The 20,411-nt window shown below is 54.4% G+C and overlaps 2 protein-coding genes across 3 annotated transcripts in view; one reads left to right on the forward strand and one right to left on the reverse strand.

Moving 5' to 3' along the window:
- The first annotated feature begins 656 nt into the window (after positions 1-656).
- Positions 657-14,748, forward strand: IL15RA (interleukin 15 receptor subunit alpha). Of its 2 annotated transcripts, none has more exons than XM_066182628.1 (8): positions 657-807; positions 10,797-10,988; positions 11,599-11,652; positions 11,859-12,044; positions 12,230-12,259; positions 13,287-13,344; positions 13,497-13,743; positions 14,566-14,748. In XM_066182628.1, exons 1-7 carry the CDS (start codon positions 735-737, stop codon positions 13,600-13,602), a joined length of 699 nt encoding a protein of 232 aa, XP_066038725.1. In that variant the 5' UTR covers positions 657-734; the 3' UTR covers positions 13,603-13,743; positions 14,566-14,748. The 2 variants fall into 2 exon arrangements, with proteins under 2 accessions (XP_066038725.1, XP_066038726.1); XM_066182629.1 differs by lacking the exon at positions 657-807 and adding an exon at positions 2,896-2,933.
- A 53-nt stretch (positions 14,749-14,801) lies between these two features.
- FBH1 (F-box DNA helicase 1) overlaps positions 14,802-20,411 on the reverse strand; it is a gene marked incomplete at its 5' end in the record, with an annotated part of 140,679 nt that continues 135,069 nt past the window's right edge. The window contains 3 exons of the mRNA XM_066182619.1: positions 14,802-16,573; positions 17,325-17,465; positions 19,144-19,250. Coding sequence (XP_066038716.1) covers positions 16,454-16,573; positions 17,325-17,465; positions 19,144-19,250 — 368 coding nt within the window. The remainder of the gene's footprint in view (positions 16,574-17,324; positions 17,466-19,143; positions 19,251-20,411) is intronic.

The following is a 20,411-nucleotide window of genomic DNA, read 5'->3' on the forward strand; positions in this document are numbered from 1 at the left end:
CCTCATCTCCTGCTAGGATTGCATCCTTCCCCAAGATACTGCATCTTGGGGAAGATACTCCCCAGGATATTGCATCCCTCCTCAAGATATTGCATCCCTTCCCAAAATATTGCACCTCTCTCCAAGATATTTCACCCCAGGAGTACCGCGACCCTCCTGGGTACTGCAGTGACCCCGATATCACATCCCTCCAGGCACTGCTTGCCCCATCCCCTGTCCTCCACCCCTGGATGGCGAACCCCAAATATTTCACCCTTTTCCCCTCAGCGGATCTCCCATCCCGTGGATATCGCATCCCCTCCCCGCTTACTGCATCTCCCCTCCTTAGGCGCGGAATTCCACACCCTCCCTGCCGCCTCGGGCTTTGGATTCCCGGATTTTCATTCCATCCCTTCAGCTATTGCATCTCTCCCGGTGTTCCATGCCCCACGTATCTCATCCCCACGGGCATCTCATCATACGAGGGACAATGAATCCCCCTCACCCCGCTGGATTTCATCCCTTTCCGGGAATCGCATTCCCGGGCACCGAATTCCCCCCCGGCGCTGCCCCTCCCTGCCCCCGGCTCCCCATCCCGCCAGGGCGGCGCGTCCCTCCCCGGTGGCCCCGGCTCGAAAGCGAAAGCGAAACCTCTCGGGCCACACCGGGACGAGCGACAGCTGCAGGGAAGCGCCACGGAGCTGCCGCCGGAGGAGAAAGCCGCAGGAGCCCGGAGCTGTCCCCGGGCCGCTCCCATGGCCCGGCCGCTGCCGCCGCTGCTCTGCGCTACCGCCGCTCTCCTGCTGCTCCGCGCCGCCGCTGACACCGGTAAGCGGGGCTGCCCCCGGGCTCCCCGGCTCGTCCGAGCTCTCTCCGGAGCGCTCACACCCTCCCCGGGCTCCCTACACCTTCCCCGGGGTGCTCACACCCTCTCCGGGCTCCCTACACCTTCCCCGGGGCGCTCGCACCCTCCCCGGGCTCCCTACACCTTCCCCGGGCTCCCTACACCTTCCCCGGGCTCCCTACACCTCTCCCGGGGTGCTCACACCCTCCCCGGGCTCCCTACACCTTCCCCGGGCTCCCTACACCTTCCCCGGGCTCCCTACACCTTCCCCGGGGCGCTCACACCCTCCCCGGGCTCCCTACACCTTCCCCGGGGCGCTCACACCCTCCCCGGGCTCCCTACACCTTCCCCGGGGCGCTCACACCCTCCCCGGGTTCCCGACACCTTCCCCGGGGCGCTCACACCCTCCCCGGGCTCCCTACACCTTCCCCGGGGCGCTCACACCCTCCCCGGGCTCCCTACACCTTCCCCGGGGCGCTCACACCCTCCCCGGGTTCCCGACACCTTCCCCGGGGTGCTCACACCCTCCCCGGGCTCCCTACACCTTCCCCGGAGCGCTCACACCCTCTCCGGGCTCCCTACACCTTCCCCCGGGGCGCTCGCACCCTCCCCGGGCTCCCTACACCTTCCCCGGGCTCCCTACACCTTCCCCGGGGTGCTCACACTCTCCCCGGGCTCCCTACACCCTCCCCGGGCTCCTTACACCTTCCCCGGGGCGCTCGCACCCTTCCCGGGTTCCCGACACCTTCCCCGGGCTCCCTACACCTTCCCCGGGCTCCCTACACCTTCCCCGGAGCGGTCACACCCTCCCCGGGCTCCCTACACCTTCCCCGGAGCGGTCACACCTTCCCCGGGCTCCCTACACCTTCCCCGGGCTCCCTACACCTTCCCCGGGCTCCCTACACCTCTCCCGGGGTGCTCACACCCTCCCCGGGCTCCCTACACCTTCCCCGGAGCGGTCACACCTTCCCCGGGCTCCCTACACCTCTCCCGGGGTGCTCACACCCTCCCCGGGCTCCCTACACCTTCCCCGGAGCGGTCACACCTTCCCCGGGCTCCCTACACCCTCCCCGGGCTCCCTACACCCTCCCCGGGCTCCCTACACCTTCCCCGGAGCGGTCACACCCTCCCCGGGCTCCCTACACCTTCCCCGGGCTCCCTACACCTTCCCCGGGGTGCTCACACTCTCCCCGGGCTCCCTACACCCTCCCCGGGCTCCTTACACCTTCCCCGGGGCGCTCGCACCCTTCCCGGGTTCCCCACACCTTCCCCGGGGTGCTCACACCCTCCCCGGGCTCCCTACACCTTCCCCGGGGCGCTCACACCCTCCCCGGGCTCCCTACACCTTCCCCGGGCTCCCTACACCTTCCCCGGGCTCCCTACACCTCTCCCGGGGTGCTCACACCCTCCCCGGGTTCCCGACACCTTCCCCGGGGTGCTCACACCCTCCCCGGGCTCCCGACACCTTCCCCGGGGTGCTCACACCCTCCCCGGGCTCCCGACACCTTCCCCGGGGCGCTCACACCCTCCCCGGCCTCCCGACACCTTCCCCGGGGTGCTCACACCCTACCCGGGCTCCCTACACCTTCCCCGGGGCGCTCACACCCTCCCCGGGTTCCCTACACCTTCCCCGGGGCGCTCACACCCTCCCCGGGCTCCCTACACCTTCCCCGGAGCGCTCACACCCTCCCCGGGCTCCCTACACCTTCCCCGGAGCGCTCACACCCTCCCCGGGCTCCCTACACCTTCCCCGGAGCGCTCACACCCTCCCCGGGTTCCCGACACCTTCCCCGGGGCGCTCACACCCTCCCCGGGCTCCCGACACCTTCCCCGGGGTGCTCGCTCCGTCCCCAAGGTGCTCGCTCCGCTCCCCGCGATGCCCGCGGCGCTTCCTGGCTTACACCCAGGCCACTCCCGGGGCTGCCCGAGCCCCTTCTCGGGGTGCCCACACTCTCCCTGGGGTGCTCGCTCCGCTTTTCCCGGGATGCCGGTTGCTGCTCCCCGCGGTAGCCGCTCTGCTCCCTGCCGAGCCAGCTCCGCTCCCAGGTGAGCCTGCTCCACTTCCGGAGGGAATCACGCCGCTCCCTGCGCTTCCCGAGCTCCCACTGAGGTGCCCACACCGTCCCCGCGGCGCCCGTTTGCTCCTGTCCCGCCCGAAGGTGCTCGCTGCCTTTCCCGGGATGCCCGCGCCGCTCCCTGGGAGACCTGCTCTGCTTCCTGGAGGACTCACGCTACTCCCTGGAGTGCCTGAGCCCCCCGCTTGGGGTGCCCACGCTGTCCCCGGGGTGCCCACGCTGTCCCCGGGGGCCCATGCCATCCCTAAGGTGTTTGCTCCGGTCCCTAAGATGCTTTCTCTGCTTCCTTGGATGCTTGCCCTGCTCCCTGGGATGCCCCTGGGGTACCCAAGCTCCCATTTGAGGTGCCCAGGCTGCTCTTTAGGGTGTCCATGCCATCCCTGAGGTGCCCATGCCATCCCTGGGGTGTCCACTCTGCTTCCCTGTGTTCCCAAAGCTCTCCCTGGGTGCCTCATGAACCCCCCCCAGAGCATCCAGGCTGCAGCCCGGTGTTCCCACCTCGCTCCTGGCATCCCCACACCTCCTCCTCACAGTGTCCAGGGAAGGCTGGGAGTGATTTTTGGGATCTGTGTGATGGGAGCTGCCTCACGGTGGGATCTCAGCCCTGGGTGCTCCCTGTGGGTTTTCCACGGCGCTGGGAGTTGCCCATCGTTGTCTTGCCTCTCCGCAAGTCCGAAATCCCGGAATCACCGGGTCATGACAGCTAAAAAACACCCTCGGGGACACCGAGTCCGACAATTAACCCAGCACTGCCGAGGCCACCACTGACCACGTCCCCGAGTGTCACATCCACAGGGCTTTGAAGTCCCTCCAGGAAGGACTCCGCCCCTGCCCTGGGCATTTCCAGTGCCTGACCACCCTTTCCCGGAAAGAATTTTCCCTGAAATCCACCCTGAACGTCCCCTGGGCCAGCCTGAGGCCGTTCCCTCTCCTCCTGTCCCTGTTCCCTGGGATTAGGGATTCCTCAATCCCTCCCCGGCTGTCCCCTCCTCTCAGGGCCACAAGGTCCCCCCCGATCCCCCTTTTCTCCAGGCTCAGCCCCTTTCCCACCTCCCTCAGCTTTTCCTGCTGCTCCAAACCCTTCTCCAGCTCTGTTGCTCTTGGAGCTTCGGGAAAAATCTCATCACAGCTCAGACATCGGAACAACATCTCGGTTCATCCCCCCGGGAGGTGCTGGAAGCAGCAAGACCATTGAGGAATATTTAATTCCCTGAAAACTGCGAAGGATTCCGCGAAATAAACCTGGAAGGAATGGCGAGAGCTTCGGGGCAGCTTCGGTGCCTGCTCTTCTCCAAGCTCCTGGAAAGTGAATTTATCCCTATTTATAAAGGGATGACAGGGACGGCGAGGAATGGTAAAGGTCTTGAGTGACAAAAATAAGCCAGAAGAGCTCCTCGTGCTGGGAAGGCACGAGCCCCGAGCCTCAGGAACGAGCCAAAAATAGCCCTTCCCGAAATCATTCCCCACGGACCACCCAGCCCAGAGCCCCAGGCGGCAGTGGTGCCACCAGGATCGTCGTTTGGGGCAAAAAGACCCCGCGGGTTTAGGGGGTGTGAGAGAAAATGAATAGTATTTCTTTCTTTTAGTTCACTTGATGGATAATTCGGGATGAGCTGCTGCATCCCACGATGTTCCCACCGGGTATTCCATCCTCTCCTGTTTCCCATCCCTGGGAAACCTGGTCACTTGGAAAAAGTTTTGAGTTAAAACATGGAAGTTTTGTTTATTCCTGTGATTCTGGCATTCCTCGTGGATTTTTCTTGCATCCAAATGTGTGAAATTCCTCTTTTCTCCACTTTTTAATTTTTATTTATTTATTTATTGGCTCATGGCTTTTAAAACCTCTTTTAAAACCTCTTTGAGCCTTCTCCTGATAATTTTTTTAAGGAGAACGGCCAAGTTTTTCCTGGTGTGGATCCTCCAGCTGTGGTTGTGCATCCTTGGGAAGCTGGATTTGGCCGTGGGATGACATCACATGGCAGCATCTCTCCACGCCTGGGATCATCCGGGCTTTGTTCCCAACGAGCTCATCCTCCAAAACCGGCACCGTTGGCGGAGGAAGACGAGACAAAGCGAAGGAAAAATTCCACGGAAATGCAAAATCCATGGACATCGGGCACGTTTCAAGCTGGATGTTCAATCCCAGCAGGACGCAGGGAACGCAGATGGAAATCAGGCAGCTGGAGGTGTTCTCCTGGGATGGTCTTTTGGGAGGTCGGCCAAGGATGGGAGGAGTCTTCGAGCACCTGGGATGATCCCTCCATGGGAAATTCCAAGTGGGATAAAAGCCCAAATCCTCCATCTCCAGCTGATTCCTCCCCTTTCCCCCGCACTTTTTTTTGGGATGTGTTTTGTCTCATCACACAAGCTGAAATTTCCTGGAGAGTGGCGCTGCCGGGATCTTGTTCGAACAACCTGGGCGTTTTTTGGAAGAGAAGATTCCAACCAACTGGAAAAAAAAAAAAAAGAAAAAAAAATTCCCTCTCTGGAGGGACTGGGATGAGGAGAGCAGGTTTCAAAGCTGGAAGGCACAAACAGAGCTCGCAGATCCCTGTTTTTCCTGGACATTTTCGGCGTTTCCAGCTGGATTTCCTGCCGTGCCCCCTTGGGAGGAGCAGCTGGAGGGTTTTTCGTTCACTAACGGCAGTTTCGGGTCTGGGGAGCTCCGAGGCTGTTGTGAAACATCCCAGGGCGGGCGTTTCCTCAAACCCCGGCTCCAAAAGCTGCTGATTCCGGGAATTTCACCCGCGCCTGGAGAGGAGACCAAGAGCAGCTGCGCTCGGCACGTGCGCGGTCCCCGTGTCCCTCCTGTCCTCTGGCCACACCGGCCAGGATCACGCCCAGATTCCCCCCGGGATGTTCTGGGGAGGCACCGCGAACTGGGCGGGGCAGGGGGTTCTGAGGATGGAGATTTTTGTCTCTGCGTGTTTCGGGTGCTGCAGGAGGAGCACGTTGTGCTTCTGTCCCCACTGCTGCCGTGTCACTGTCCTCTTCCCGTCCTGATCCCATTCCCACCGTTCCCATCCCCATCCTGCTCCCGTTCCCATGGTTTTCATCCCCATTGCGTTTCCATCCCCACTGGTTCCATCCCCATCCTGCTCCCATTCCCACTGCACTTCCATCCCCATCCTTTTCCCATCTCCATCCTGCTCCCATTCCCACTGTTTCCAGTTCCCCATCCTGCTCCCATTCCCACTGTTTCCAATTCCCCATCCTGCTCCCATTCCCACTGTTTCCAATTCCCCATCCTGCTCCCATTCCCACTGTTTCCAATTCCCCATCCTGCTCCCATTCCCACTGTTTCCAATTCCCCATCCTGCTCCCATTCCCACTGTTTCCAATTCCCCATCCTGCTCCCATTCCCACTGTTTCCAATTCCCCATCCTGCTCCCATTCCCACTGTTTCCAATTCCCCATCCTGCTCCCATTCCCACTGTTTCCAATTCCTCATCCTGCTCCCATTCCCACTGTTTCCAATTCCTCATCCTGCTCCCATTCCCACTGTTTCCAATTCCTCATCCTGCTCCCATTCCCACTGTTTCCAATTCCCCATCCTGCTCCCATTCCCACTGTTTCCAATTCCCCATCCTGCTCCCATTCCCACTGTTTCCAATTCCCCATCCTGCTCCCATTCCCACTGTTTCCAATTCCCCATCCTGCTCCCATTCCCACTGTTTCCAATTCCCCATCCTGCTCCCATTCCCACTGTTTCCAATTCCTCATCCTGCTCCCATTCCCACTGTTTCCAATTCCCCATCCTGCTCCCATTCCCACTGTTTCCAATTCCCCATCCTGCTCCCATTCCCACTGTTTCCAATTCCTCATCCTGCTCCCATTCCCACTGTTTCCAATTCCCCATCCTGCTCCCATTCCCACTGTTTCCAATTCCCCATCCTGCTCCCATTCCCACTGTTTCCAATTCCTCATCCTGCTCCCATTCCCACTGTTTCCAATTCCCCATCCTGCTCCCATTCCCACTGTTTCCAATTCCTCATCCTGCTCCCATTCCCACTGTTTCCAATTCCCCATCCTGCTCCCATTCCCACTGTTTCCAATTCCTCATCCTGTTCCCATTCTCACTGTTTTCAATTCCCTGCTCTGCTCCCATTCCCGCTATTTCTATCCCCCCTGTGCTCCCATCCCCATCCTGCTCCCATTCCCACTTTTTCTATTTCCATCCTCATCCTGCTCCCATCCCTGCTGCCATCACACTCCTGTCCCTGTCACCGGCACATTCCCATCCCTGTCTGCTCCTGTCCCCAGTGCCACGGCGTTCCCATTCCCACTGTTCTTCCATCCCAGTTCCATAATGATCCCAGCCCAGCTGTGTGTTCCTCCTGCCTGGACACGGCTCCACTCCAGCTGGGCATCGTTCCATCCATGCCAGGCATCAAGTCATCCATCCATCCATCCAGCCTGGCCGTGCATCCCATCCCTGCATCCCAGATATCCATCATTCCATCCCACCCCTACATCCCAGATATCCATTGTTCCATCCTACCCCTGCCTCCCAGATATCCGTCACTCCATCCCATCCCTGCATCCCAGATATCCACTGCTCCATCCTACCCCTATATCCCATCCCAGATATCCATCATTCCATCCTGTCCCCACTTCTCATCCCAGATGTCCATCATTCCATGCTATCCCTACATCCCAGATATCCGTCATTCCATCCCATCCCTGCATCCCAGATATCCGTCATTCCATCCTATCCCTGCATCCCAGATATCCACTGCTCCATCCCATCCCTACATCCCAGACACCCATTGCTCCATCCTACCCCTGATTCCCAGATATCCATCATTCCATCCTACCCCTATATCCCATCCCAGATATCCATCATTCCATCCTGTCCCCACTTCTCATCCCAGATGTCCATCATTCCATGCTATCCCCACATCCCAGATATCCATTGCTCCATCCTACCCCTGCTTCCCAGATATCCACTGCTCCACCCCATCCCTACATCCCAGATATCCACTGCTCCACCCCATCCCTACATCCCAGATATCCATCATTCCATCCCATCCCTACATTCCAGATATCCATCGTTCCATCCCATCCCTACATTCCAGATATCCATTGCTCCATCCCATCCCTACATCCCGGATATTCATCATTCCATCCTATCCCTGCATCCCATCCCAGATATCCATCGTTCCATCCTATCCCTACATCCCAGATATCAATTGCTCCATCCTGCTCATCCATCCCATCCCGGCCATCCGTCGCCCCATCCCAGCTGCGTTTTGCGTTATTCCCATTGTTCATCCCTCCATCTCTCCGTGCTGCCTCCCACTGGGACGTGGGAGCTTCCAGCAGCCAGGATCATGGATCAGCCATTCCCACACCGCCACGGGATCATGGATCAGCCATTCCCACACCGTCTCGGGATCATGGATCAGCCATTCCCACACCGCCACGGGATCACGGATCAGCCATTCCCACACCTCCACGGGATCACGGATCAGCCATTCCCACACCGCCACAGGGATCACGGATCAGCCATTCCCACACCGCCACAGGATCACGGATCAGCCATTCCCACACCGCCACGGGATCATGGATCAGCCATTCCCACACCATCTCGGGATCATGGATCAGCCATTCCCACACCGCCACAGGGATCACGGAGAAGCCATTCCCACACCGCCACGGGATCACGGATCAGCCATTCCCACACCGCCACAGGGATCATGGATCAGCCATTCCCACACCATCTCGGGATCACGGATCAGCCATTCCCACACCATCTCGGGATCATGGATCAGCCATTCCCACACCATCTCGGGATCACGGAGAAGCCATTCCCACACCGCCACGGGATCACGGATCAGCCATTCCCACACCGCCACGGGATCATGGATCAGCCATTCCCACACCATCTCGGGATCACGGATCAGCCATTCCCACACCGCCACGGGATCATGGATCAGCCATTCCCACACCGCCACGGGATCATGGATCAGCCATTCCCACACCGCCACGGGATCATGGATCAGCCATTCCCACACCGCCACGGGATCATGGATCAGCCATTCCCACACCGCCATGGGATCATGGATCAGCCATTCCCACACCACCACGGGATCATGGATCAGCCATTCCCACACCGCCACGGGATCATGGATCAGCCATTCCCACACCGCCACGGGATCACGGATCAGCCATTCCCACACCTCCACGGGATCATGGAGAAGCCATTCCCACACCGCCACGGGATCATGGATCAGCCATTCCCACACCATCTCGGGATCACGGATCAGCCATTCCCACACCGCCATGGGATCATGGATCAGCCATTCCCACACCGCCACAGGGATCCAGGTGCTGGCACAGTTTTAGGAATTTCGCTCCTTGCACCAGAAAAGTCGGAACTTCCACCGCCCTGGCACGGAACCGAGCTCATCCTGAAGCCGAAGGGGAAGCCGCAGCTCGTCTGGGGAAAAGCGAAGCCACAACCCCAAATCCATCGTTGTCCCACTGCTTGGGATTCTTGGATTTCAGCTGCCACCTTCCAGAGGGGGAAAAAAAAAACCTTGGGAAGTGGCTGGAGGACTCAGCAGCACCTGGAATTTTCCATGTCCAGCTGTGAAATGAGCGGAGAAGGACGGGAGTGATGAGTGCAGCCGGAATTCAGCAGCTGGAGGCAGATGTAGCTGATGGCCTGGGACACTTCAAGGGGATGGAATTCCATAAAAATTCCTTGCTGGCCGGAGGAGCTGCTCCAAGTGACCACAAACACGCCGGAAGTGGAGTTCGCCCTTTCTCCAGCCTCCGAAGGAGCTGCTCCAAATGATCCCAAAAATGCCGGGAATATTTTCCCTCTCCCCATTCCCTGTGTCAGGGACAGGGTCCCGTTGTTTTTGCAGGATGGATGAATCCCTGGACCCACCCCTAGGCGGGATTTTAGAGAACCATGGAAAGGTTTGGGTTGGAATTTAGGGATTGTCTCATTCCATGTCCTGCCGTGGACACTTTGCAGGATCCCAGGTTGCTCCAAGCCTTGTCCAACCTTGGGCACTTCCAGGGATGAGGAGTGAGGAATTCCCCAGCCCAGCCCGAGTTTTCCAGATCTCCCTGTTGTGATTCCATCTTTGTTTTCCCATCCCAATCCCAGGGATGAGGAATTCCCCAGCACAGCCAGAGTTTTCCAGACCTCCCCGTTGCAATCCTATTGGGTTTTCCCTCTTCCCAATCCCAGGGATGAGGAGTTGGGAATTCCCCAGCCCAGCCAGAGTTTTCCAGATCTCCCCGTTGCGATCCCATCGGGTTTTTTTTCCCATCCCAATCCCAGGGATGAGGAATTCCCCAGCCCAGCCAGGGTTTTCCAGAGCTCCCTGTTGCGATCCCATCGGGGTTTTTTTTCCCATCCCAGTCCCAGGGATGAGGAATTCCCCAGCCCAGCCAGAGTTTTCCAGATCTCCCCGTTGTGATCCCATCGGGTTTTTTTTCCCATCCCAATCCCAGGGATGAGGAATTCCCCAGCACAGCCAGAGTTTTCCAGACCTCCCCGTTGCAATCCCATTGGGTTTTCCCTCTTCCCAATCCCAGGGATGAGGAGTTGGGAATTCCCCAGCCCAGCCAGAGTTTTTCAGAGCTCCCCGTTGTGATTCCATCGGGTTTTTTCCCCATCCCAATCCCAGGGATGAGGAATTCCCCAGCCCAGCCAGGGTTTTCCAGAGCTCCCCGTTGCGATCCCATCGGGTTTTTCCTCATCCCAGTCCCAGGGATGAGGAATTCCCCAGCCCAGCCAGGGTTTTCCAGATCTCCCCGTTGCGATCCCATCGGGTTTTTTTTCCCATCCCAATCCCAGGGATGAGGAATTCCCCAGCCCAGCCAGGGTTTTCCAGAGCTCCCCGTTGCGATCCCATCGGGTTTTCCCCCCGTTCCAGCCCGATGCAGCCCCCCCGAGGCCGTGGCCAACGCTCACATCGACGCCGGCAACCGCATGGAGCTGAATTCCCGCCTGCGCTACTCCTGCAACCCCGGGTACAAACGGAAAGCCGGCACCTCCAGCCTCATCCAGTGCGTCCTCGGGAACGGATCGCAGCCCCGCTGGACCCAGCCCACGCTCCAGTGCATCCGTGAGTGGGATTTTGGGAGCCGGGAAACCTCCGGAACACGAGGGCGGGAGGAAACGCGAGCGTCACCCAAGTCGCGTTTCTTCCCAAAAGAATCAGGAATAAGGAGAAGAATTAGGACTTGAATCCCTGGAATTCCTAACGGATCATGGGTGATGTCCGCGTCCCAAAGTTTAGGGCCTCACATCCGTCAGCGCTCCCAGAGCTGGGGGAGGAAGTTCAAAACCACCCGGGAGAGGAATTTATTGTGGAGGATGGAACACCCGGAGTGCGGAAATTTATAAACCACAACGAGACTTTGCGTAAAGCGGAGGTGCCCGGTCTGGGGAAACAGAATTAAAAGGCTGAAAATAGGGATTAATTAGGCCAATTAAAAAGGGACAAATTATTAATCAGTAATAGAATGGTAGTTAATAACTTGAAGCCAATGAATTTTTTTTTTTTTTTCTAAATTGTAAAAATTTTTAAAATTTGACAACGGACGTCCAGAATTTGTGAGATTTCCCCCAGCCCTCAAGGCTGGATAAAACCAATTTTGCCTCTCTGGCTTACCAAACCAGCTGGAGAGTTCATTTCCCAGCTGACGGTGTCTCCCTGTTGTTTTTTCCCAAAGGAGATCCGGCTTTTTCCTGGGAAACGCCCGGCCCGGAGAGCACGACCCAGAGGGGTGAGGATTGGGATTTGGGCTGCCTTGGCCACGGATTGGGATTGGGATTGGGATTGGAGCTCCCGGGGGTGTGGAACCCGCAACATTCCCGTGGGTGGGATCAAATCCACCCCACCGGGTGAAATCCCAGAGCTCGGGACGCGGGAAATAACGGCGCCGCCTTTTGATTTTGAGGAATTTCAAGGTGAAACGTTTTTTCCCGGCAGGAATGGCCGGCGCCAGCCCCAATCCCAGCCCCTCCCCACCTTCCACACAGTCACCTGTGCCACCGGCACCTGCTGGGCCGTCACCTGACGGATCCAGGCCGGCCGAGACCATTCCGACCCTGGACACGCCGCCGGCGGCAGAGGGGACGACCTCGCTGCCCATCCCGCCCACGGACTTTGCCACAGGTTGGGCCAATTCCCGAGGGAACGCAAACCTCCCCCCGGGCCTTGGCTCACCCTTGGCTCTCTCGCTTTTCCAAGGGAATTTCTTCCTTCTCTCCGACCTCCTCTTTAACGAGGCTCCTCGCGGCATCCTCCCCCTTCCTCCTACCTTTGCAGCTCAAATTTTCCTTTTCTCCGCTCTTTTCCAGTTTCCATCCAGTCCGTGGCCTCTTCCGTCGGTAAGCTGGGACAAAAAAATTCATTTGGGGAACAGGGAGTTTCTTTTCTTTTTTTTTTTTTTTTAAATCTAAAAATCCCTTTTTTAAAAAATTTTTAAATCTAAAAATTCCTTGGGTTTTTTTTTAAAATCTAAAAATTCCTTGGTTTTTCTCTTTAAATCTAAAAATTCCTTTTTTAAAAATAAATCTAAAAATTCCTTTGTTTTTTTTAAATCTAAAAATTCCTTTTTTTTTCAATCTAAAAATTCCTTTTTTTAAAAAATCTAAATATTCCTCTGTTTTTTTAATCTAAAAATTCCTTTGTTTTTTTTTTAATCTAAAAATTCCTTTGTTTTTAAAATCTAAAAATCCCTTTGTTTTTTTTAATCTAAAAATTCCTTTGATTTTTTTTTAAATCTAAAAATTCCTGGTTTTTTAAAATCTAAAAATTCCTTTTTTTTTTAATCTAAAAATTCCTTTGGTTTCTTTTTTTTTTAATCTAAAAATTCCTTTGGTTTTTTTTAAAATCTAAAAATTCCTGGTTTTTTTAAATCTAAAAATTCCTTTGTTTTTTTAAAATCTAAAAATTCCCTTTTTTTAAAAATCTAAAAATTCCTTTTGGTTTTTTTTTAATCTAAAAATTCCTTTTTTTAATCTAAAAATTCCTTTGTTTTTTTTTTAATCTAAAAATTCCTTTGTTTTTTTTTTTTAAATCTAAAAATTCCTGGTTTTTTTTTTTTAAATCTAAAAATTCCTGTTTTTTTTTTTTAATCTAACAAGCTTTATTCCATGGGCAATGGGAACACCACTGGGGGTGGGGGGGGAAGATTCATCACCCAAATTTTCTTCCTGGAAAAAAGAATTCCCAATTCCCTCCCTCTTTGGGCGGGGGAGGGCACCTTGGGATGGTGCTTGGAGCTGTTTTGGCTCTTTCCGGAGCTTTTTCGGCTCTTTTTGGAGCTCTTTTGGCTCCTTCTGGAGCCGTTTTGGTGGAATTCATCAGCCGGGGCTTGGGAGATGCTCCTCACTCCGTGCCTCCATCCCACAGGATTCCTGCTGCTGCTGGCCGCCGGAATCGCGGCCGTTTGCTGCTGGCGGAGGAGGAGGTAAGTGCCGAAGGCCAGGAATGAGCTTTCCAAGGTTTCCGCGCTTTCCCAAGGAAAGCTTTGGAACGCCGCGGACGCTCCTCTCCAAGGTTTCCGCGCTTTCCCAAGGAAAGCTTTGGAACGCCGCGGACGCTCCTCTTTCCCCCCACAAGGCGCTCCAGGCGAGGCTACGCCGTGACCGAGACAGGAATTCCCATGGGGGCTCTTCCCTGTGGGAATGAGGAGGTGGCACCTCCCGTCATTGTCCCCACGGGCTGAGCGGCCACCCAGGGGACACTGGGCGCGCCCAGCACCCGCAGGGATGCCAGAGGATGGAATTCCGGCGGTTCCCTGAGGGGTGGCGGAGCACACGGAGCAGCCAGGGATGAACACGGACAATTGCCGTGGATGATCCCAAAGGTGGGCGAGCGTCCCGCACCGGGAGCTGGGATTTGGGGAATTCGGCGGAATTGGCCCTGGGGACGCTGGTGGTGGGCAGGGAGAGGGGTTGGGATTGGTGGGATGGGCTTTGGGATGGAGCTGAGCTGCCCTGCTCCGGGTAATTCCCAGTCCCTGTCCCAGGGGCATGGATAGAGTTGGATTAGCTGGATACCCGTCCCATCCCTCTCCTGGCTTTAGCCCAAATCCCAGGAATTAGACGGAGAGGGACCCAGCCAAGCATTTCCTCACATCCTCATCCCTTCCCCAACCTTGTCCCCAAATCCCAGAAAACGGACGGAGAACCAACCAAGCTTTCCTTCTCACATCCTCATCCCTTTCCCAGCCTTGTCCCAAATCCCAGAAAACGGACGGAGAACCAACCAAGCTTTCCTTCTCACACCCTCATCCCTTTCCCAGCTTTGTCCCAAATCCCAGAAAACGGACGGAGAACCAACCAAGCTTTCCTTCTCACACCCTCATCCCTTTCCCAGCTTTGTCCCAAATCCCAGAAAACAGACGGAGAACCAACCAAGCTTTCCTTCTCACATCCCCATCCCTTTCCCAGCTTTGTCCCCAAATCCCAGAAAACGGACAGAGAACCAACCAAGCTTTCCTTCTCACATCCCCATCCCTTTCCCAGCTTTGTCCCCAAATCCCAGAAAACGGACGGAGAACCAACCAAGCTTTCCTTCTCACATCCCCATCCCTTTCCCAGCTTTGTCCCCAAATCCCAGGGATTGGATGGAGAGCACCCAGCCAAGCATTTCCTCACATCCCGATCCCTTTCCTGCTCTCTTGCAGCCACGGAGCCAGAGCCAAAGGTGTTGGGACCATCCCAGGCTCACACTCAGGGATCCTCTGGAATCCCTTCCAGCCCCAATCCCGGCTCTGGATCCCGATCCCCAGCAGGTCACGGGGATTCCAAGCTGGAGCAGACACCACCAAGGACCCAGTAACGCAATTGGGGGAATATTTTCCTTTGTGTATCCAGGTTTTATCCACTCGTTTCCTCACACTCTGGAAAAGGCAACTCTCTGTTTTTCTGGATAAATAAATATATTTTATGTAGAAAATAATTCTATTTTCAGAGCAGTGGATTTTTTGAACTGGATGTCTCAGGATGGGAATTCCTGCCATTCCATCCACATCCATGAGTTTGATGGAATTCCTGCCCTTCCATCCACATCCAAGAATTTGCTGGAATTCCTGTCATTCCATCCCCATCCATGAGTTTGTCTGGTGGAATTCCTGCCCTTCCATCCCCATCCATGAGTTTGTTTGATGGAATTCCTGCCCTTCCATCCACATCCAAGAGTTTGATGGAATTCCTGCCCTTCCATCCCCATCCATGAGTTTGTTTGGGGGAATTCCTGTCCTTCCATCCACATCCAAGAGTTTGTCTGGTGGAATTCCTGCCCTTCCATCCACATCCATGAGTTTGGAGGAATTCCTGCCCTTCCATCCACATCCAAGGGTTTGTGTGATGGAATTCCTGCCCTTCCATCCCCATCCATGAGTTTGTTTGGAGGAATTCCTGCCCTTCCATCCACATCCAAGAGTTTGCTGGAATTCCTGTCATTCCATCCCCATCCAAGAGTTTGTTTGGGGGAATTCCTGTCCTTCCATCCACATCCAAGAGTTTGTTTGGGGGAATTCCTGCCCTTCCATCCACATCCAAGAGTTTGTTTGGGGGAATTCCTGCCCTTCCATCCACATCCAAGAGTTTGTTTGATGGAATTCCTGCCCTTCCATCCACATCCAAGAGTTTGATGGAATTCCTGTCATTCCATCCACATCCAAGAGTTTGTGTGATGGAATTCCTGCCCTTCCATCCACATCCAAGAGTTTGTCTGGTGGAATTCCTGCCCTTCCATCCACATCCAAGAGTTTGATGGAATTCCTGTCATTCCATCCACATCCAAGAGTTTGTTTGATGGAATTCCTGCCCTTCCATCCACATCCAAGAATTTGCTGGAATTCCTGCCCCTGGAGCTGGAGAATTTGAAAGGAGAGGGAGGGAAGCAGCCCCACGGACAGAGAGAACCCAGGATGCAGGAGTTTCCTGCAGGAGTTTCCTGCCCAGCTCCAGGCCGTGTCCGAGGGCAGATCCCTCAAATCGCTTTCCGTTTTGGTTTCCCACGGCACAGAACGGGAATCGCGGCGGGAGGCACGGAGATCCAGCCGGGCTCTCCTGGCAGGGCCAGGAAATAACGGAGGTTTAAGGGCAGGGAAGAGACACAAAGGAAGTTTTAAGGCTTTTTGTTGTTTTTTTTTTTTTCCAGCTAAAAAATTAATTTTAGGATTGGAAATCCCTCTGTAGTTTATCCCTGAGTTCGGCCGAAACCAATCCAAAATTTCTTCCCTCCTGAGCGACCGCAGGGAGAAGGGAAAGAATCCGGGGAAACCCCACAGGCTGCAAGGATGGGAAAACGGATTCACCGGGATTGATTTCGGATTCCCTGCCGCGGCTGCACAGGAACAGCCCGCTCCCAAGAAATCGACTTTCTTTGGATACCCTCCAGCATCGTATTTCCTCCTTTTCCAGCGGGTCAGAAATCCTGCTCCAACATCCACCTGGAATTTGGGGCTGGGCTGAAATCCTGCTCCAATCCACCTGATTTTGGAGCTGGGATGTGCCGAGAGGATTTGTCCCACGCCCAGGACGTCTCTGGGAAGCTGGAGGGCTCCGTTAGAGCTGGATCGGCTCATTCGGGATTTTTGGGAAGGAGGTGAGAGGAGCCAGGGGGCCAAAGAACTTCCAGGTGCAGGCCTGGCACAGGAATCCGCCGGGATCCCGGCTGCCATCGCTCTGCGGGAGGAGAAGAGGAGATTTCAGGGAAGAGGAAGCTGCAGGAACGCAATTTCTGCTTCCCAGCTTTTCCCAGCTCTGCCACAACCCTGGGAACGCAGCCACGGTGTGCCCAGAGCAAGGAAATCCCACTCAGAATTATGGGATGGCTGGAAAAGGTCTTTAAGGACATCGAGCCCGAGGCCATCCGTGTCCCCAAGTGCCACATCCACAGGGCTTTGAAATCCCTCCAGGAATGGGAATTCCACCCCACCCCTGCCCTGGGCAGCTCGTTCCCATGCTTGGAAACCTTTTCCATGGAGGGATTTTCCCCCAAAATCCAGCCTCAAGTCCTTCTCGTCCTGTCCCTGCCAATTCCTGTAAATTCCTGTAAATTCCTGTAAATTCCTGCAAATCCCTGCAAATTCCTGCCAATTCCTGCAATTCCTGCAAATTCCTGTAAAATTCCCTGCAAATCCCTGCCAATTCCTGCCAATTCCTGCCAATTCTCTGCCAATTCCTGCCAATTCCTACAAATCCCTGTAAATTCCTTCAAATCCCTGTAAATCCCTGCAAATTCCCTGAAAATCCCTGAAAATTTCCTGCAATTCTCTGCAAATTCCTGCAAAATTCCTGCAATTCTCTGCAATTTCCTGCCAACGTCCTGCCAATTCCCTGCAAATTCTTGGATATGGAGCTCCCCGATTGACCTGGCGTTCCCAAACCCCAACTCCCAAAGCCCAAACCCTCAAACCGCAGGGAAGTGACGTACGTGAGTCAACGGGAGCTTCCTCACCAGCAGCCCCGAGCTGAATTCCAGGGATTTTGTACACCCTGGCACGCAACAAACCACGGCAGCTCCGTCCTTGTCGCCCCCGGCCTCGCGGAGCAGCTCCGCCCGGAGGAAACGCTCCTGGGAAAGGCGGGAAAAGGGAACGGCACCGCTCAGGGGGAGCTGAGGGAAGCGGAAAGTTGGCCCATGTGGTTTTTGAGCCCTAAGGAAGTGACTTGGAACGTGGTGGGGTTGAAAGGAAGGAAATCCCAAATTCGTGGTGGTGGAAAAGCAGGAGGTAATGGAGGGGAGGAGGTGGGGGGAAAGGGGGAAATGGGGGGGAAAGGGGGAAAAGGGGGGAAAAGGGGGGAAAAAAGGGGGAAAAAGGGGGGAAAAAGGGGGAAAAAAGGGGGGGAAAGGGGGAAAAAGGGGGAAAAAGGGGGAAAAGGGGGGAAAAAAGGGGGAAAAAGGGGGGAAAAGGGGGGAAAAAAGGGGGAAAAGGGGGAAAAAGGGGGAAAAGGGGAAAAAGGGGGAAAAAGGGGGAAAAAGGGGGAAAAAGGGGGGAAAAAGGGAAAAAAGGGAAAAAAGGGAAAAAAAGGGAAAAAAAGGGAAAAAAGGGAAAAAAAGGAAAAAAGGGAAAAAAAGGGAAAAAAGGGAAAAAAGGGGAAAAAAGGGAAAAAAAGGGAAAAAAAGGGGAAAAAAGGGGAAAAAAGGGAAAAAAAGGGAAAAAAAGGGAAAAAAGGGGAAAAAAGGGGAAAAAAGGGAAAAAAGGGAAAAAAGGGAAAAAAGGGAAAAAAGGGAAAAAAGGGAAAAAAGGGGGAAAAAGGGGGAAAAGGGGGGAAAAGGGGGGAAAAAAGGGGGAAAACGGGGAAAAAGGGGGAAAAAGGGGGAAAGAAGGGAAAAGGAGGGAAAAGGAGGGAAAAGGAGGGAAAAGGAGGGAAAAGGAGGGAAAAGGAAAAAGGGGGGAGAAGGGGGAAAAAGGGGGAAAAAGGGGGAAAGAAGGGGGAAAAAGGGGGAAAAAGGGGGAAAAGGAGGGAAAAGGAGGGAAAAGGGGGAAAGGGGGGAAAGGGGAAAAAAGGGGAAAAAGGGGGAAAAAGGGGGAAAAAGGGGGAAAAAGGGGGAAAAAGGGGAGAAAAAGGGGGGAAAAAGGGGGAAAAAAGGGGGGAAAAAGGGGGGAAAAAGGGGGGAAAAAGGGGGAAAAAGGGAAAAAAGGGGAAAAAGGGAAAAAAAGGGAAAAAAAGGGAAAAAAGGGAAAAAAAGGAAAAAAGGGAAAAAAGGGAAAAAAAGGGAAAAAAGGGAAAAAAGGGAAAAAAGGGAAAAAAAGGGAAAAAAGGGGAAAAAAGGGGAAAAAAGGGAAAAAGTTAGCTAGTCCCCTTTCCCCTTTTCCTTTGTCCCTCCTTTCCCCCTGTTTCCCCCTGGTTCCCTGGGTCCCCTTCTTGCCCCTGTTTCCCCCTTTTTCCCCTGTTTCCCCCTTTGCTTTCCTCCCGTGAACTTGACCCGTCCCCTGCAGGCTGGCAAAACCCCCACCGGCTCCCTCCCGACATTCCCCGACCAAACCCCGAACTCCAATCAACTACGGAAAAGCCCCCCAGTGCAAACCCGTGTCCTCCTACTGGAATCTCCGACGGAGCAGCAAAACGCAGGAATAAGAACAATTCCAGCAAAAAGGAAAAGGGAAAAGTCCACGGCGCCAATGCTAGGGTCAGGCCGGATCTCAGGATAATCCCACGGCAGAATTGGGAAAAGGAAAAAAAAAACCCCAAAAATCCCCCCAAAAACTCCCAAAGAAACCCCAAAACCTTGGGAATGTTTCACTTACTCCAGCCAGAGCCAAAAGGTTTTCCAGGGATTTGGACATCAGCAGGAACTTCTTGGCTCTGGTCACGGCCACGTAGAGCAGGTTCCACTCGTCCTCAGGGGTCCTGTCTGCGGAGGGAGCACAGACAATTCCCAGGGATTCGCGGCGGTTTGTAGGAATTGACAGGGATTTGCAGGGAATCCGAAGGGATTTTCAGGAATTGCTGGGGATTTGCAGGAAATTTGCCGGGAATCCGCAGGATTTTGAAGGAATTTGCAGGAATTTACAGGAAATTTCCTGGGGTTTACAGGAATTTCCAGGAATGCAGAGATTCGTAGGAATTTGCAGGGATTGGCAGGGATTTGTAGGAATGTGAAGGAATTTTACAGGAATTTCCAGGAATTTCCAGGAAATTTGCAGGGATTTGCAGGGATTTGCAAGGATTTGAAGGAATTTGCAGGGATTTACAGGCAGTTAAAGGAATTTTATAGGGATTTGCAGAAATTCGCAGGGGTTTGAAGGAACTTACAGGGATTTTCAGGAATTTGCAGAGATTTGCAGGAATTTACAGGAATCTCCAAGGAATTTTACAGGAATTTGCAGGAATTTACAGGGATTTGCAGGAAATTTGCAGGAATTTTTCAGGATTTCACAGGAATTTGCAGGAATGTGAAGGAATTTACCGGAATTTAAAGGAATTTTTTAGGGATTTGCAGAAATTTGCAGGGATTTGAAGGAATTTACAGGGATTTTCAGGAATTGGCAGGAATTTGCAGAGATTTGCAGGAATTTTACAGGAATTTGCAGAGATTTACAGGAATTTGCCGAGATTTGAAAGAATTTTACAGGAATTTGCAGGAATTTACAGGGATTTGCAAGGATTTGAAGGAATTCACGGGGATTTGCATGAATATGAATAAATCTGTAGGAATTTCCAGGAATCTGCCGGAAGTTTGCAGGAAATTTCCAGGATTTCACAGGAATTTGCAGGAACGTGAAGGAATTTAGAGGAATTTAAAGGAATTCTAAGGAATTTTTTAGGGATTTGCAGAAATTTGCAGGGATTTTCAGGAATTTTCAGGAATTCACAGAACTTCCAGGCTGGACGCAGGAATTTATTCCAGCTCCTCTGTGCCACAAACCTGGGAATTCTCATCTCAAGGGTCTCCTGGCGCAGGAAAGGGCTGGAAATCCACCTTCCAGCTGCTCCGATTCCACGGAAAATCATCCAGTCCCGCCCCTCCCGAGCATGGAATTCCACTAAAGGAGCCCCTTCCCCACCTCCCTCG

This window comes from Chamaea fasciata, unplaced genomic scaffold, assembly GCF_029207755.1.
Source record: "Chamaea fasciata isolate MVZ Bird 193981 ecotype frontalis unplaced genomic scaffold, bChaFas1.0.hap1 SCAF_5, whole genome shotgun sequence".
Classification (NCBI taxonomy): domain Eukaryota; kingdom Metazoa; phylum Chordata; class Aves; order Passeriformes; family Sylviidae; genus Chamaea; species Chamaea fasciata.